This window comes from Gigantopelta aegis, chromosome 9 (genome assembly GCF_016097555.1).
Source record: "Gigantopelta aegis isolate Gae_Host chromosome 9, Gae_host_genome, whole genome shotgun sequence".
NCBI classification, from domain to species: domain Eukaryota; kingdom Metazoa; phylum Mollusca; class Gastropoda; order Neomphalida; family Peltospiridae; genus Gigantopelta; species Gigantopelta aegis.
In genome coordinates this window covers 69,529,626-69,548,250 of record NC_054707.1, presented here as the reverse complement: position 1 = coordinate 69,548,250, position 18,625 = coordinate 69,529,626, and the positions used below count along the sequence as shown (strand labels likewise).

The 18,625-nt window shown below is 35.7% G+C and overlaps 1 protein-coding gene across 3 annotated transcripts in view; it reads left to right on the top strand.

The window, feature by feature from the left end:
* Positions 1 to 15,122, top strand: part of LOC121382242 (DNA polymerase delta catalytic subunit-like) — a 53,567-nt gene extending 38,445 nt beyond the window's left edge. For all 3 annotated transcript variants that reach the window (XM_041511769.1, XM_041511771.1, XM_041511770.1), the window contains exons 14-25: positions 40 to 156; positions 323 to 436; positions 1,179 to 1,326; positions 2,170 to 2,265; positions 3,333 to 3,470; positions 4,812 to 4,984; positions 5,698 to 5,850; positions 6,456 to 6,558; positions 7,167 to 7,299; positions 8,249 to 8,362; positions 13,029 to 13,182; positions 14,499 to 15,122. In XM_041511769.1, the coding sequence (XP_041367703.1) occupies positions 40 to 156; positions 323 to 436; positions 1,179 to 1,326; positions 2,170 to 2,265; positions 3,333 to 3,470; positions 4,812 to 4,984; positions 5,698 to 5,850; positions 6,456 to 6,558; positions 7,167 to 7,299; positions 8,249 to 8,362; positions 13,029 to 13,182; positions 14,499 to 14,595 (1,540 nt within the window). In that variant the 3' untranslated portion in view covers positions 14,596 to 15,122. The remainder of the gene's footprint in view (positions 1 to 39; positions 157 to 322; positions 437 to 1,178; positions 1,327 to 2,169; positions 2,266 to 3,332; positions 3,471 to 4,811; positions 4,985 to 5,697; positions 5,851 to 6,455; positions 6,559 to 7,166; positions 7,300 to 8,248; positions 8,363 to 13,028; positions 13,183 to 14,498) is intronic.
* Positions 15,123 to 18,625: the final 3,503 nt, after the last annotated feature.

The window sequence follows — 18,625 nt, the reverse complement described above, 5'->3', positions numbered from 1 at the left end:
GAAATAACAAACAATACTTTTAATTTGTTTACATTTCAGGTACTATGACATTCCCATTGCAACGTTGGATTTCTCATCTCTGTATCCATCAATCATGATGGCTCACAACCTGTGTTACACATCACTGCTCAATCCAACCACAATTCAGAAAGAAGGGTATGTCAATCTTCAACGGGTTCATAGATTTATGTGGGGGCTTTTTGACGGGGTTTTTTAAATCATATTTTTCATTTGATTTAATGGAAGCAAGGGAGTTGGGGTTGTAATTGTGTCGGTAAACAATTGTTTACTTTATTGTGATTATTTTACATTTTTTCTTTAGTCTGAGTCCAGAAGAGTACATAAAGACACCGTCTGGAAACTACTTCTGCAAGGCTACCAAACGAAAAGGTCTTCTGCCAGAAATCCTAGAGAATCTACTTGGAGCACGAAAGAAGTAAGTTAAAAACAGTTTGAATTGACACAATATATCTCAGTGCTAATATCACCTTAAGTGTGTAAGGTAGTTAGGTGATTACAGTGATTTTAACACTAAGATTGCTTTGTAAAACAGGACCTAGAAGTTATGAAAATGTCTGTCGATGGTGTAATCAGGTTTTCCGCTGTTAGATGCTGAGATACTGTCACAGTACCAGCTACAACATGGAGCAACTGACATGAAGAGAAAATAAAATTTAAGTGTTTGTAAGTAGCAAGGAATGACTATAAGAACATAGTATAATGGCTATTCACGTGTCAGTCAGCATTATGTATTAGGCCTATGATCTCAAATCCTCTACACTCTTCAGGGAAGAGGGTGCATAGTTATAGAAAAATGCATGATGGAAATTTCCATTTGGTTCACAAGTGGATGTAAGTCAACACCTTCCCAGTTTGAAGCGCATATCTCCCCTTGGTTGACAGGATTTGCTGAGCTGCTTCTGATGTACAGTAACGAGAGACTCTGAGAAAGTCCGAGACTTCAACCCTTCAAACAACGAGAACACCATCCAGAAGGCCAGAGATGTTTAGCCTGGTAAAGCTAAGGTTTTCACCATCCGAAGGAATAGCATCTTTGATCTGAGCATCGTGACTTCAAACAGAGATAACAGCACCCTTCTGTATTCTATTATTTCTCTGTATCAGAGCCATTGTTACCGAGCAAGGTTAAATATATGAGATTGCTGTGTTGTTTTCAGAGCCAAAGCCGACTTGAAGATGGAAACGGATCCATTTAAGAAGAAGGTGCTGGATGGCCGGCAGCTGGCTCTGAAGATCAGTGCTAACTCAGTGTACGGTTTTACTGGCGCTCAAGTGGGCAAACTGCCCTGCCTAGAAATATCACAGGTATTACATAGGAATCCGAAACATAACTGCCATACCTAGATATATCACATTTTACACAGGAATAGCATACATAACTGCCATACCTAGATATATCACATTTTACACAGGAATAGCATACATAACTGCCGTACCTAGATATATTACAGGTATTACATAGGAATAGCGTACATAACTGCCGTGCTTAGAAATAACACAGGAATTATATATGTAAGTGCCTTGCTAAGAAATATTGTAGGTATTGCTCATGGGTTGCATACATAACTGCCGTGCCTAGAAATATCATGGTTATTACACAGGAATTACATACATAACTGCCTTGCTAAGAAATCTCATTTGAATTACATACATAACTGCCTTGGTAAGAAATAGCACAGGTATTACATAGGAATTATATACATAACTACCTTGCTAAGGAATATCACAGGTAGATTACAAAGGAATAGCATATAGGACTACCTTTCTTAGAAATTCACAGGCAGTAAATAACTTACAGAGGAGAAATATAACTTGTAGTAAATGGGTTAATGGCGTTCTCATTGTGTAACAGTTAGTAATGACTAGTATCATATGATATGAAGTACTCTTTTTGCATACATCTCATGCTGCATAACTTATAGTGTATTTATAACTTGTAATTATTATTTGTAAATCCAAGAGGTAATAAATCATTGACTGCTGGACATGTAATATCGATCGTAAGTTACTAATATAATTGAATCTATTGGGAAAATGCTCAATTTTATAGTTAGAAAATGTTATAAATATACTGTCAAACTTACAATGCATTAAAAAAATTCTTTCCACACTAAGTCCTTTTTTTTTTTTTTTTTTTTTTTTTAAAAGAGTGTGACAGCATTTGGTCGAATGATGATTGAGCAGACAAAGCAGTATGTAGAAGAGAAGTACACCATTGAAAACGGATACAAACACAATGCCAAGGTTTGTTATTAATTTTAGTTTAGTGTTTAGTGGCCATTGTTTAGTTTTCATTTTATTATGTTATATTGTTTATAGTTTTGACAGTAATATTATTTCCAGTACTAATTGTTTTTAACGGTTTCAGCTTTTTGGCAAATAATACTGTAAAGTATGTTCACTATGTTCCACTTTAATTCATAGTTGGTAAATCACAGTGTAAAGACATAACTTATATGAAAGGGCATAAAACGTAAACAATTAGGGCCCAATTTCACAAAACATCGTAAGCCTAGTTTTGCATGTAAACATAAATCTACGACCAAACCACAATTCTTATTACTATTATAGTACAGCAAATATAGTTAGAAATACACATATTTCATTTTCTTTTGTCCTTAAAATGCTCCATTTTCCTTAATGATGTAAGTTTCTTTGCGAAATAGATGACACACACTTGTAAATATATGACCAGTATAACTGCTAAGGCGAGTGAAAAAAAAATCACTCTCCAAAATAAATAAAATAGGCAGTGTAACTCCGATTGCATTTTGACTGGTACGTCTACAAAACTGTCTATTAAACCAGTATTTCTCGATGTGTTCAACAAAGAGAAATACCAGTTTAACGACTGCATGGAAGCCACTGCCATGTTTTTAATTTTTATTGTTTTAATAAAAGGACCTTCCTATCAGCTAAATGAACTATGAAAACTGTTTATTTTTGTAAACGGTGGAAATAAATATACCCATCTATTTTGAGTGTAACATGCGCTGTTTTTCACACTCGTCAGATTGAAATTATGTGTGCCGTACGAGCACTATCGCACCTGCGCACCTTAAAAAGCAAAGTCTGTAAGATGTTAAAATATATTTTAAATCTTAGTTTTTTTAGAATTTGTAGGAAATAGTTGCTTTCGCTCATTAGATACTTTTTAAAACAACTTCTTGTAAGATAAATAGTATCTAAAGGCCACACATGTAGTATACTCTATATGTACCATTTAGTTTTGTAAGTTGTATTGTCTTCAAACGTGTTCTACTTGGTTACTGCAAAATATAGAAGAATGAAATAAATTAATTTTCTTGAAGGTCATCTATGGCGACACTGATTCGGTGATGTGCCGGTTTGGAGTGGCGACAGTCGCAGAAGCCATGGAGCTGGGTCAAGAGGCAGCAGCGAGTATATCAGAGAAGTTTGTCAAGCCAATCAAGCTGGAGTTTGAGAAGGTATCTTGTATTATATCAGTAATTCATGTAGACATATGCTTGTGTCATTTATATAAGAATTGTTTCTCATTTTTTAGGAATTTATCGATGTATAAAAGTCACAAATGGTATAAAATCGCGTAGCGTAGCGAACAGTACAAGAAGTGTACCTTAAAACACTCAAAAATAATTTCTTTCGTTCTTACCGTCAACCATGTTCTGTAAATAAGCGTAGGAATACATGTATACATACTATTGGAAATTGTCCGCTAAAAATAAAAATAAGTATTGAATCAACAAAAACAGTGTATATATCTTTATTATAACTTCTTTTTAAAAAATGAAACAATTTCATGTGCAGATTTGTCTTGTTTTTTTCTATCGCAAAGTGACCTTGATATTAACTTTTGTTTACGTGTAGTGACTGTTGGTGTTGTGCGGTTATTTCGATCTTGGTCTTCCGTGATGACGTATTTTTATGAGGTTTATGGAAGGATAACACTTGGTTTTTTAGTGACGTCAGCCAATCAGAATACAGTAAATCGTATAAATTCAGAAAATATGTAATTACACTGAAATACACTTGAGATGTCCGATGTTACATCACTGACTCTCTCCCATCCAGTAGATTTGTTGCAATTCCCCCCTTTTCTACTATAACCTGACCTCTGACCTATGGCTCAGGAAGAATACATCATGTAGAGATGCGCTGTTTAACAGGTATACCAGTATACTGCAATATAAAATTTTAACAATACATATCGTGATATTTTTCTAGCATTCCGGTATATTGCGCTTATATATTTTGTATGTGTGTTAGTCACACATATATATCCAAACAAAAACTATCAGTTTTAAAAAGGAACAATACCTTCACTTGTTCGGGACGAATCTATACAAAATGAACTTAAATTAGAGAATTTGTCTTCGCAATACATTGTGGTATGTATTTCAATTCAGGTTCCTGTATTATCACTAATATCATGTGACTGGAGTTTCTAGCCAATCGAATGTTGGAATATTCAGAACAGTCCATTGTAAAGCAGTTGTGTGTGTGTGTGTGTGTGCCTGTGTGCCTGTGTGCGTGTGTGTGTGTGCCTGTATGTGTGTGTGTGTGTGTGCCGGTGTGTGTGTGTGTGTGTGTGTGTGTGTGTGTGTGGAGTGACAGGTTAGAGGTGAAGTTAAGTATTCGTGAAAAGAGAAGACAATTCAAGTGTTTTGCTGCCTGTCCCCTGTCAAATTTGAACCTTGACAAGTCATATATAAAAGCTATGGTATGTGCTCTCTTGTCTGTATCAAAGTATTTACAAAAGATCCCTTGTTGCTGTTTATTAATGATGTTTGTATGCGATGTATCTCCAGGTTTACTTCCCATACCTGCTGATCAACAAGAAGCGTTACGCCGGTCTGTTCTGGACAAACCCGGTGAAGCACGACAAGATGGACTGTAAGGGAATTGAGACAGTTCGCCGTGACAACAGCCCCCTGGTAGCCAACCTCATTAACACCTGTCTACAGCTCTTACTCATAGACAGGTAATAGACAATCAGACATAAGTAGATTGAAACGTTTCTTATCTTAAAAAATATTTCTATAACCTATTTTAGTATGCATTTTCTATTGGGTTTTTTTGTTTGTTTTTGGTTATTATTGAAAAACCAAATAAAAGATATACTGCTAGATTGAAGATTCAGTAAATTTTACACAAATGGTAAATCAGTGATGTGAAAAAAATTGCATAGCTGATGCACAAACGATCATTGTGGAGGCCAGGACAGTTGATTTCATAACCTTTACAAGCATTGATCCTAACTATTATGAGTGTCATATCTCTTGGCTAAAACATCTGTTTTGCCATTAAATTACACTTGCTTAAGCTCTTTGCTAAATTATCAAATTGTTAAATTAACCTCGTCTTCGACCATTATTACCCTGGTGTGGTATTTGATTTAGGATGTAAATAGTATCACTTAAATTACATGGTTGACAGTTACATTAAATGGTTAACAGTTTTTAAAATTATCTTCATTGTAAGCTCATTTCAAAATAGGGTTGGTGGCTGGGGGTAAAAGTAGGGTTGGAAAATGCAACACCCACATTAAATGGGATAGCGAGAATACTTTTAATATCTGTATATCAAATTGATGCCGAAGGCAGTGGAAATAGTTGAAGCCTGGTTGACAACGAGCTGTTCAATACACCAAATATTCATGTATGTCATGACATCTCTTGTTTCTTTTCTTTGTAGAGATCCGACTGGAGCTATCGAGCACACAAAGCAAATGATATCTGACCTGCTGTGTAACCGGGTCGACATATCTCAGCTCGTCATCACCAAGGAGCTCACCAAGACGGACGATGATTACTCGGGGAAACAGGCACATGTCGAACTCGCCAACAAGTATGATAAATTCAATTGTTATAAATGTTAAATGTCATTTAACAGACGTTAATTTTTTTAAAAACCCAGGAACGTAAAAATTTGTCTCTTCAAACCACTGAGGAAGGGGAAATCACACTTCTCAAAATAATTATTGATAGAGGAGAAGTGTGGTTTATTGAAATTAGGTTGCACAATAATTTGCACCCCTCAGATTAAAATGAGGGGCATACCAGTATGAATGTCTGATTTTGTCCTTTGACAGACTGACTCTTAACCTAGACTGGATACAGCAAATACAATAGCATAGACAGCTGACCTATTAAATGGACCGAGAAAGTATCAACTGAATAATATATAAATTTAATTTGTCCCCAAAAGTACTGTTATAATATGATAATGCTGTCACTCGTAGATCCCTCTATTTTGGTTTAACAAAGTTATTTTACACTTATTGTAGTGACATCATTCACACTGGGAATTAGTGAAACAGAAAGCAACACTTGTACTTGGTCATCTATGCCTGGCTGGCTTTATTGTTAGTCTGTACACACTATTCTAACTGTGCAAATATTAAAAATATTCTGTAGATTTGGTGTTTAAGATGTGTACTCATTCTGTTCTAGAATGAGGAAACGGGACCCCGGTAGTGCACCCCAGTTAGGAGACCGAGTTCCCTACGTGATCATTGCAGCTCCCAAGGGCACAGCAGCTTATATGAAATCAGAGGTGAGGAATGTAGCAATTGTTTTCATTTCAGAATTACAAAAATGATCATAATGCTTTACAAATGAATGGTTTTTTAATTTTGTGTCGATGTATCATTTGTTGTCTCGCTGTTACAAAGTAAAACGGTGAGATATAGGTAAGACGGTGTCAATGTTTGCATTTAACTCTGTGTTAAAGTTTTGCATTTAGTCCTAGATGAATGAAACTTACGGGTAGTTCATAGTGGCACCTAGCGATGTCCATCACAATGCATGTGAAAACAAATAAAAAAACTTTTAATTGAATTTTTTTTAACATTCATTAAGATGAACATCTTGTGGATGCAACTTTCTTGTCAGTGATGCTGAATAAGTGTATGGGTAGATGACACATTTAATTCCACGAAATTCTTGTTTATTCATTTGTTTCTAAAAAAAAAAAAAGAAAAAAAAAAAAGAGAAATAATTTTCCAAACAATAAACAGATAAAGTATTCACCATGTATGACTAGTATCAAAGTTTGGTTTTGAGTTAAATTAATGTATTATTGAAAGTAGGTTGGGGGATGGAGTTAATATACACATATTAAATGGAGCATGCTAAATGTATTTTGTTTTTTAATCTCATCAGGATCCTATTTACGTGCTGGAAAACAACATCCCGATTGACACCCAGTACTACCTGGAGAACCAGCTTTCTAAACCGCTACTGAGGATCTTTGAACCCATCCTGGGAGAAAAGAAAGCTGAATCAGTGTTACTCCGTATGTGTATTAACATTAGATGTTATAAATTAGGATTCTGGGAAAAATAATGTTTAATCAGACCTGGGAATAGAAAATCTGTGTAACCCATTTATAGGTTATGCCAAACAATTTTTTTTCATGTAACCCATATCCTTTTTTGCATAACCTGTTATGTCCATATATATATAACCAGTTATGTCGACAAAAATAGGTTATGCAAAATCAGATTTGTGTGTGATATTAATACATTGGGACAGGTACACACTAAAATGCGTCATTTTATTAATGCATGTTGAAAAAAGCAACTTACAAAAAAAAAAATGCAAAGTTTTCATTAAATTATTTTGGTTTTATTTTATATCGATTGGTATTTATTTAGACCATAAAACTAGTGGAAGCTAACCATTTGTGTTATTTGGTAGTAATTTCCTCCACCTCTTACGCAGAGCACCACAGAAAGGACAAGGTGTGGAGCTAAAGTAGTAAATCTGTTCAGTGTGAAAAGCAAGAACAACAACATTTCATGAACTGTTCATTTTGCTTGTACAGAATACATTTCTTTTTCATTTGTATTTTTTTTTATCATTACATGATAGACATAAACTAGTACTTTCCTTCTATCCATGCACACAGCTGTTATGTTGCCATTGTACTTGGTGGTGATAGTGGTTGAAAACACAACGCATACATCAGATATATTTTTTCACATTAATATCTTGTTTTTATTAATTTTATGATTTACAGTATATCGGTACCAGATTTAATGAGGTGCCCAAGTATTCTGCTCATTTAAATAACCTACAAAAATTTTTTTCCATGTCACTAAAGTAGTCAGAAAATGCACATCCAATATATTGTCTTTCTATTTTAAATTCTTTGTTAACAATGAGTTTAAGGAAATACATTTCCATTTTTTTCTTTTTTTTCCTTTTTTTTTTCTTTTCTGTACTATTGGTTTCTGTGACAGGTGGTGACCACACGCGAACGCGAACAGTGGTCCATTCGAAGGTCGGAGGTCTGTCTGCATTCACCAAGAAGAAGAGCACATGTATTGGGTGTAAGACACCTTTGGATCACGAAGGTTTGTATCTCTCCATTTTCCTCCTACAGTGAAACTCCTCTAAACCGAACACCCTTGGGACCGAATAAAATGTTCGGTTTAGAGGGGTATTCAGTTTACTCAGGTTTTAAGAAACAGCCTTGATAACCATTTTTTAATTTTTACTATTAATATTACCAAGGTACAAACGTGTGTTAAATTGCTTTTATAAACCAACAATAACCAAATTAAAGTGGAAACTCTTTATGTAGATTGTTGAACTTTTGTGAACAAATAACACAAATACATTTGGAACATGTAACACATTGAAACATCAAGAAATGTTCTGAGTTTTTCTTTTAACAGTCGGGCTTAAAAAAGTGTTCCATTGTTACCTGCCGACGAACACATCGTTGCTTAACTATTGTAGCCTGTGTTAAAGATTCTATATCTTGGACATGTTTTAGGAATCGTTCATCTTTATAAACAGCAAAGTTTTTCAATTTGCTGACCATTTCCAACACTTCGACATAGGTCATGTCGCTTCCAGGTAGCAGAGAAATCTCGGGTTCAACTTCGTTATCACTGCGATTATCTTCGGATTCATCATGGTCACCATCACGGAAGTTGATCAGTAACTCGTTTTCCCAATTATCCGAATTGTCTTCAATGGGAGCATCATTGTCAAACTGATCCAAACGATTTGTATCGATGTTAGCATCTAATTCACGTGCCAGACGTGCTAAAGGAATGTCGTCTTCATCTTCTTCGTCGTCTTCTGCCACTGAGCCGGTTGCCGAAAATCCTGCACCAACAAAGCACTTACTAATTGTACTCTCCTTGGTTTCATCCCAGGCACTTGCCAGCCAGTTAATAGCATCCAGGAGTGTTAGTTGTTTGCAAAGTTCTGTTGCATTATCAGCGACCTCTATCCTAGACACCAGGTACCGAAGCATGTGTTTCCGATATCTAGCCTTGAAAGCCCGGATAATCCCTTGATCAAGCGGCTGGAGGTGCGAAGTGGTGTTTGGAGGCAGAAACTTTAAAATCACGTTATTCAGTTGAAGATCAGGCCCGTGTGAAGTTGCATTATCAAGAAACATGATAATTTTTCTCTTCTGTCTCACCATTACCTTGTTCACTGAGGTTATCCAGCTAGTAAATATCTGGGTTGTCATCCACACCTTCTTGTTAGCAGCGTATGTCACCGGTAGTTGCCCCACATTGATATTCTTGAAACAGCGTGGTTTCTGAGATTTACCGATCACGAGCGGTTTTAGTTTCTCCCCAATAGCACTGCAGGCAAACATCACAGATATTCTTTCTTTTTGATGATTTACAGCCTTTGGATGGTTCACCTTTGACTGAAAGCGTTTGCGTTGGTAGGGCACGGAAAAACAAACCAGTTTCGTCACAATTAAACACATCTTCTGGTGAATAATCCCCAACAATCTCTGGAATTCTCTGGCGGTAGTTTTCTACCACTGCACCGTCAACGCCTGCACTCTCAACGCTAACCTTAAATCCTTTGATAGAATATCTCGCTTTCCATCGGTCCAACCAACCATTAGATCCTTTAAAGTCCGTAATTGACAATTCCTTCGCAAATGCACTTGCTTTCTCTTGAATTATTGGGCCACTGACCGGAATGTTTTTCGCACATGCTTGACAAAACCACTGCCAAACGAGTTCGTTGAGTCGGTCAAATTTACACGCGTTATTAAACCTTCGTTTACTTCCATTTGCATTATTCTCGTACTGCGATTTATAGGTGTCCCTTTTCTTGATTATGTCAGATACAGTCGATTTCCCAATGCCAAATGAATCGCTTAGTGACTGTAATGTTGGTTTGGGTAAACTTTTGTATTTGTTAATAATTTTAACTCTACACAACGCCGTTTTGCTGGACGTTCGGACATGTTGACAATCGATATGGAAATGAAATGCTATTGACGTACCTACGAAACATATCGGAAACAGAAGCCGACTTATTTGTCTAAATAAACAGTGGAACAGAGACAATGAGAATGCAATGAATTAAATTTATGGTTGCTTTGTCGGGTCCTCGTGTAAAATAATCAGCGATAAATTTGTTTGGAAGAGGTAATAATCTCATTCCCAATAAACACAGTGCACATGATTATTCCTGTTACAAACTTAAAGGTGTTAATTGAATGACAAGGCTTAACCGAAATCTAGGTAACAGAGACTAATTAGAGCATTGTTCGACAAACGCTCAAACACGTCCCGGACACGCTACACCGAGCATGCGCATACCATCTGGTATAGTTAGTAACACCGCGACTTTGACAACTAATTGGTATGGTCGAGACAGGTGATGCTCCTTCAGAGTTTTTAATTGTTCGGTCTTCAGAGGTAAAATTTGTATTGAATAAACAAAACGGGACCCGGAAATTCGTTCGGTATTCAGAGTAGAGGGGTTTTCCGGTTTTCAGGTGTTTATTTCAGTGGTTAAAGCTGCGTAAAACACGGGACCGTGAAAAAAGTTCGGTGTTGAGGGAATTCCGGTTTACTGAGGGTCTGGTTTAGAGAAGTTTCACTGTACATACATTAAGGGTATAACATGCTTTCTCTCACATACAATTTAAATCTGCTGGGTCTGTTAAATATTCACTAGCGTAAGTGTACGAGATGGAGAAAATCCTCAAATTCGGACAAAAATAATAGAGAAATTCAGGCAAAATGAGCTGGCCTGAACATTTTTCACCATGTATTTTCATCATTCTACCAACAATAATAGTTATTACATAATGAAAATATATCTGTATTCTTATTGGTCAAAAACCAGTCACATGACCTTCCGTAAGTAGTGATATTGCCCTGAGACGGTCCCACCGGTCCATCAAAAGTGATATTGCCCTGGGAGATTTAACCAATGAAAATAAAGATGAGGCAAAATTCTATACAATTATTGAGTAATTAACGTAATGCAACGTCAACTGCTACTTCTAATGTAAACAAGCACACACTTGTGACAAAACGCTTTGCTGTCCTTCAACAAATCTTTAGTCATACTGAGTTTAATTCCACAAATACGACAAAGACAAGGTCAGTAATCGTCGAATTGTGTAAGGAATATCTGGCAGATTTTGAAACGTACATGATACATCAAAATGCATTTGGAATCGGCACTCTCAGGATTTTATGTTACAAATAAAAAATGGTAATTGTTCAGTATAAATTTATGTTCATATTTATCACATTTTGTGTTTTATTTTGCTATTAATATGATTTTGACACTTGCTGGTTATAATGTTTCGAATTTAATTTTTGTCTTGGTAATGTTTCAACTGTTTATTTCTGCATTCCTCTGCGTGTCATACATTGTCATAGAATTATGCGACGTCACTAAATCCCATCGGTTTTAACGCATTGCGGGAAATTGAAAGCATTGACATATTTTGATTCTGATAAACAAAGCAGGAATGTACGAGTCTTATGGATGACATAATGTAATAAAACATTTATTGATCACATTTCCGGCATTTCATGTTTATTGACCACATTTCGGACATTTCATGTTTATGGACCAAAGAAATTGATATTGACCTCGGCTGTTGTCCTTGGTCAATATCAATTTTTTTCGGTCCATAAAACATGGTGTTGCCCTCAGTGATGGTCATTAATTGATAATAATCCATGTAAAAATATGTGGCGATTCATTTGCAACCCTATATAGCTGTTTGGCAGCAATGCTAATATGAATAAACGTTGTAATCCAGATTCGGGCAGTTTTGTTTTATTCAGGAAAAAATAGTCTGTAGGCCTATCTTCACTAGTGATTACATTTTAAATACATTTTGTTTAGAATATTGATTTCTCCCATCCCTAGCTATGCACAAAAACAAAGAAAACAGAGAAACTACATGTATATTGTTGTTTTCAGTGTATACTTTTAGTATAAAGTATTTTCAGGTATGTTATGGTGTTATTTATTTCATGATCAGGAAACAGTTTGTTTTAGAGATCGCTACACAATTTTAAAACAGTTTATTTGCTAATCAATTATCAACTGACTAGAAATATCGCTAATCAAGATTTTGAAAACAAAATGTTCCCTGATTATTTAATTTAAAAAAATAAGAATTTATTTTTTTTGGACATTTATACAACATTGTTTGTTTTTGTTGAATGGGTGGGAGTAAAATAATTTTCTTACACACCCGTTGGTGAGAACACCATGCGTAATTTTTGGTTACACATGGTTGTTAACACATGTACTTGTGTTAACAATTTCAAGACATACGACTGGCTGCTGCTAGGTGATGACCAGGTCACCAATGCCATGCATCCAATGAAAAACTACACGATTGAAATTGATTACACTGTGATGTATAGTTAACCTGACATTCATGTGTTTGTGACACAAGTACAACAGCTGTAAATAACTTTTAGTCGAAAAAGATGGTAAAATTTGCTTAAAACCTGGTTTTTGAGGATATGTAAGAAATAGAATAATACATTTATCTCACAACTCGTTTAAAAACATATCAAACTCACTTTCGCTTGTTAGGTACATTTTAAAACAACTCATGAGATAAATGGTATCTAACGACCACTCATGTATTATTCTCTATATTCTTATTGACCGTCATTGAGGGCAATATCAGGCTTTATGGACCGAAGAAATTGATACTGACCGAGGTATTTATTCAAATGACCGGCACGTTTTGTGTTCTACTTCCAGGCACTGCTGTGTGTAAGCACTGTAAGGCACGCGAGTCGGAGCTCTATCAGAAGGAGATCATGCAGCTCCAGGGACTGGAGGAGAAATTCTCGCGACTCTGGACACAGTGTCAGCGCTGTCAGGGCAGTCTGCACGAAGACGTCTTGTGCACAAGGTAGATCGTTTTACCTATAGTCCATCCCATCAGTCTATGAAAATTATTTTTGTAAATAATTTCAGTTTGGTTTGACGTAAGACGAAAAGTAAAAGTGTTTTGGAAAATAACATAAAAACACAATTTTTGTGTACAATGTACAAATCAATTGGCTCAGAAATAAATAAGTTGTAGTGAATTCCATAGCATGAAAAAAGTCATTCTCTGTGGGACAGACTGTAGTAGTAGGGCTAGCTCTGGGTGCGTAAAAACAGTTCGCCAAATCATCTGTTTAAACTTCAAACATTGAAACACAGTTATTTTCTAATAAAATAACAAGTATCACATGAACTTGGCGAGTGCCAGAGCTAGCCCTGTAGGAATAGTGCGTATGGTTTGATTGGGTCAAATTTAACATGTTTGCTTTCCTGTATTCTGAACCACTGTTTTGGTGGTATGTTCATCTGGCTTTTGTTTATATCATACATGTACCTGTATTGTCATTTTTAGGAGATAAGTCTGTAGAAAAAAATGTGCTGAGCTGTTGAAAATAAAAAATCCTTTTCTTTGCTTAGTAATAGTACATTTGCTTTAGACAGAATATTGTTATATAATATATAGAGAATAACTAGTTAATGATGTCAGATATCTGCTTTATCCTGTGAAATTACATGAGGCACTGCCGAGCGGAATTTCTCATTTGGCCTGAACAGGATAAAGCAGATACCCATTGTCATTAACTAGTTATTATCTTTATCCTGCAGACTATAAAAATTAAGGGGAAAAGTTATTATTTCAGCCACATTGTACGATGACCTACATGTAGAGGTCATATGAGCAATTTTGTAATGCATCTATGCGTGTGATGTCACATGAATGACATCAAAAGTCATATCCTGCTAGTAGCCGGAACTGCTAGTAGCCGGATATGACTTTGCTTTATCTGTCATCATATTCTTTCGGGGGTGGGACGTAGCCAAGTGGTACAGCGCTTGCTCAATGTGCGGTCGGTCTGGGATCGATCCCAATCAGTGGGCCTATTGGGCTATTTCTCGTTCCATCCAGTGCACCACGACTGGTATATCAAAGGCTGTGGTATGTGTTGAGTGCATCGTTAAATAAAACATTTCTTTTTTTCTTTCATATTCTTTCAATAGAAACGGTGGTTGCAGGATTAAAAAAAATGATAAAACAGCACTCAACGTAACAAGTTACAACTGTTGGTGTTTTATTGTTGTGATATTTTACATGACAAAAACATTTTATTTTTTAAATATTTGCCTAAAATATTATCTCAAACACAGAAGTTTTCTAAAGCTATAAAATTGTCTTTTCAGTCGTGACTGCCCAATATTCTACATGAGGAAGAAGGTTCAGAAGGATCTTGTCGATCAAGATAAACTGATAACGAGATTTGGAGATCCGACCTGGTAGAAAATAACAGATAGACAGTGTCTTCGATTCATAATGTGGAAACAACCGGACAAATTAGACTGCAGTGTATGAGATTCCACCGAATATGACACTAGATATCCTGACTATAATACCAGCAAACAATTAATGTGCAAACAGACATCGAAATAATCATAGAGCCTGGTAACCCATGTGCAAGTTCTATAGAGAATAATAACGAGTTACCAGTTATTATCAAATTTGTCCCAAGTGAAATAATGTTCAGTTGTCATGAGCTTTAGCGAGTGACAAATGAAAATTATTTCATGCGGGACGTAAATTTGATAATAACTGGTACCGAATTTGTTATTCTATTTATTACCTGAGCTATTTTTTTCTCTAAAAGCCTTTATTTTCGACACACATGCAATGCACGTGTATGAATAGTAATGATATAAACCACTTTACGCACTGTTCTGAGTATTGCTATGACTTTGTAATTTAATCACGTTTATAGATAATTTTTAAAAACAAAGTTCTCTTTATTCTGGTACAAAATCTATAATGAATTGCATTAAAATGACATTTTGTTATAAATTTAACATGAAAAACAGACAGCCGTAAATGCAAACTCTTTAAACTACATAACGTCATTGTGTGTGTTTGCCATATCGTGATGACGTCATTTAGTACTGACAAGGTCATTGGTTTGTAAGCGTCAAATCATCCAATAGTATTTGTTCGTTAGACCAATGCATGATAATTTCTCAGTGAGAAATTATGATTTTTATTTTTCCCATTTTGAGTGCCTGCTAGGGTAATAAAATAAATTATGGGTCGGGGCCCCGTTCCATGAAGTGATCTTAGCGCTAAGATCACCTTAAGTGCATATATCCACTACCTGTGATCTTAGCGCTAAGATCACCGTAAGTGCATATATCCACTACCTGTGATCTTAGCACTAAGATCACCGTAAGTGCATATATCCACTCCCTGTGATCTTAGCACTAAGATTGCATCATGGAATGGGGCCCTGGTAATGACACATGAAGTTTACAAAACAAAGAAAAAAAGTTTACAGTTTTCATTATTATTCCATCATTTACAAACACACTGATAATTTGTTCTTCATACCACTGTCCTCATTGTACTAATACTTCTGTGTATGTTTATATTTAAACAACACAACTGACCAAAATTTAAGTGGTAATGGTGGGGTTTCTTGTTTTTAAAAATATGTATTATGGAGAACAAAGTACCATTGTCAACTTTCTTGATATGTGGTGACATGGTAACCTGAATGACCACTCTTGACTTATTGTGATTCACTTGCAAGGCTAGTCAGAATAGCCTCCTACATAATGAATACCCTGGAGGTAAAAACAAAATGTGATCAGTGCATCAACGCAACAATTATTAGGCAGCATAATATTCTGATTAATAAGATTACACCAAACATAATTAGATTAAGTAACATTTATGGTGAATTTTATGCAAAATGACAGTGCATTCATTTCATTGCTTTTTGTTCTTTTATATTTCATTTATATATTACCTATGGTTGTTTTTTGGGGGGTTTTGTAGGTTTTTTTAATGAATGAATGCACACTAATAATTGCACCTAATGAAAACTAGTGGTATAACCATGTACGTATGTATGTGTGTGCTAAAACATGCATGCGACATGCTGACCACCTATCCTTATTCTACGAAATGCAACAGAGCGAAGTGTAACAAATTAAGCTGTATTGATAAAAGCATATGAAATTATGAGAATTATAAAATGTTGACTTTATGAATGTTATCTTTATCAAGAATACAAATGATTGCAAAAGTACACAATAGAGGATAATATTTTCTTGTTAGTTTTTTTATATAGATTGCAGACTTCACAAAAGGAAATAATTGTTGTAAATCATATTTAACAACAATCATGATATTTACTGTTTAATATATAAACTTCATCATTTTATTCTCAAAAACCCCCAACAAATCCACAAATTTATTGTAAACCACATAACGAATCAATAATATAATTTTGATAAATAGCATCAAGAGAATAAAGATGACAATGTTGACCCATTGATTCCACTGGAATGTAAGATGGACATCTCCAATCCCTAATGATGACCAATGTGACCTCACAACTGGTATGAAGATGAGCTTATCAAAGTCCTACATATATGTATAACCATAATTTGTTTTATTTGACCAGTGTTCAAACTAGATCCATCTGTAGTATGGCAGCTAAGTTTGTTGACACAACCAGCTGAAGTCTTGGAGTAGAATTATTGTCAGTATTAAATGATGTAGAAACATAAATGTTCATTATCTTAAAAGAAATCACTGGTTTTGTATTTTTGTATTGCTATACATCACTGTCCACCATGTATAATGTGAAATACAAGTTTCATATCAACTGAAGATCTGCATTGGAGTTGTTTATAATGTTGTAATAATTGTTTGCTTTTGTGTTTTGTATAGTCTTTGATATATCATTTATGAAACATGGATTGAAATATGACCCCCCCCCCCCCCCCACCAAAAAACCCCAACAACCCCAAACAACACACAAAAACTTCCAAAAAACCCACCCCAAAACAATGCCAACCAAAGCATCACACCTACAGACTTAAAGCTGTGGTCTAGTCACCAGTGATGAAAGTTCGCCACCTTTCGGTGGAATTCCGCCTTTTTGTTACGCCAAATTTTTTTAAAAACAAATCCGCCCCTTTTCAACTTTCATTCGTTCCGCCTAAAATTTCCGGAGTTTAGATTCAACTTTAGATCTAACATGGCTGCGCCCATTGTGGCCGCCATATTTGCTTATTCGCCAATTGACCAGATTTGTCTCGCGAAGTATCATCTGCGCGAGACCATGAATGAATGAATGAATGAATGTTTAATGACACCCCAGCACGAAAAATACATCGGCTATTGGGTGTTAAACTATGGTAATGCAAATAAATAAAGTGATGATCAACATCAATATAAAAATTCAAGGTTTACACAAAAACAGTGTAAAGAACTGTGCAAAAATACAAATACAAATATCACAGAATTTTACGGATACTGAATTTTACTCTAAACTTCAATTTGTGCTGTATTGGCCATTCTCAAAGAGAATGTTACACCCCTGCACCACGGCGAGGTTACAGCACGCGCAAGGGCGCGAGACCAATGCGCAGATCGTATACATTGGTCGCGTCATGTTGGACAAAATGGTGGTATTGTTTGCGAATGCATTGAAAATCTGTCCATTGTTCGGGATTTTGTGATTTCAATGGGATGTTGTACAAAGTTCTTGATCGGTCAGCGGGCACCCCCCTCGAACTCCCCCCGGCGCTGTCTACGCCAGCGCGTCCTCGGCCAAAGACATATCCATAATTTGGTAAAATTATTTCAGCCCTTTTTGGGAAAAGTCACTTTCATCCCTGAGTCACTATCTTGTAACATTTTACTAAGACAAAATACAAACACTTCTGCTTGTCTTCACTAATATAGCCTATATGCTTCATTGCCATGGTACGGGATGTGGTAAAGCACTCGCTTAACACATGGTCGGTTTGGGATCGATCCATGTCGGTGGGCCCATTGGGTAATTTTTTTGTTCCAGCCAGTGCACCACGACTGGTATATCAAAGGTCGTGGTATGTGCTATCCTGTCTGTGGGATGGTGCATATAAAAGATCCCTTGCTACTAATGGAAAAATATAGCGGGTGTCCTCTGAGACTACCAAATGTTTGAGATCCAATAGCCGATGATTAATAAATCAATGTGCTCTAGTGGTGTCGTTAAACTGTGCTTTAATGGTATCATTAAACAAAACAAACTTATCGTTATTGTAGAACACAGTTTGAATGTGGATGACTAGGTTTCAATATACAGGTATTCATGAACTAGGGGTTATACCATTCCATAAAAGAATCTGAATTTTGAGCATTGATTCAAGAAATCATTTAATATAGAAGTCATGTATGTCACAGTGACTCAACTCCTCATTAAAATGAGAAGAGCATTTGCTTTGTTTTGCTCCGATGGAAAATGCATATTATGTATTTGAATAAGAAA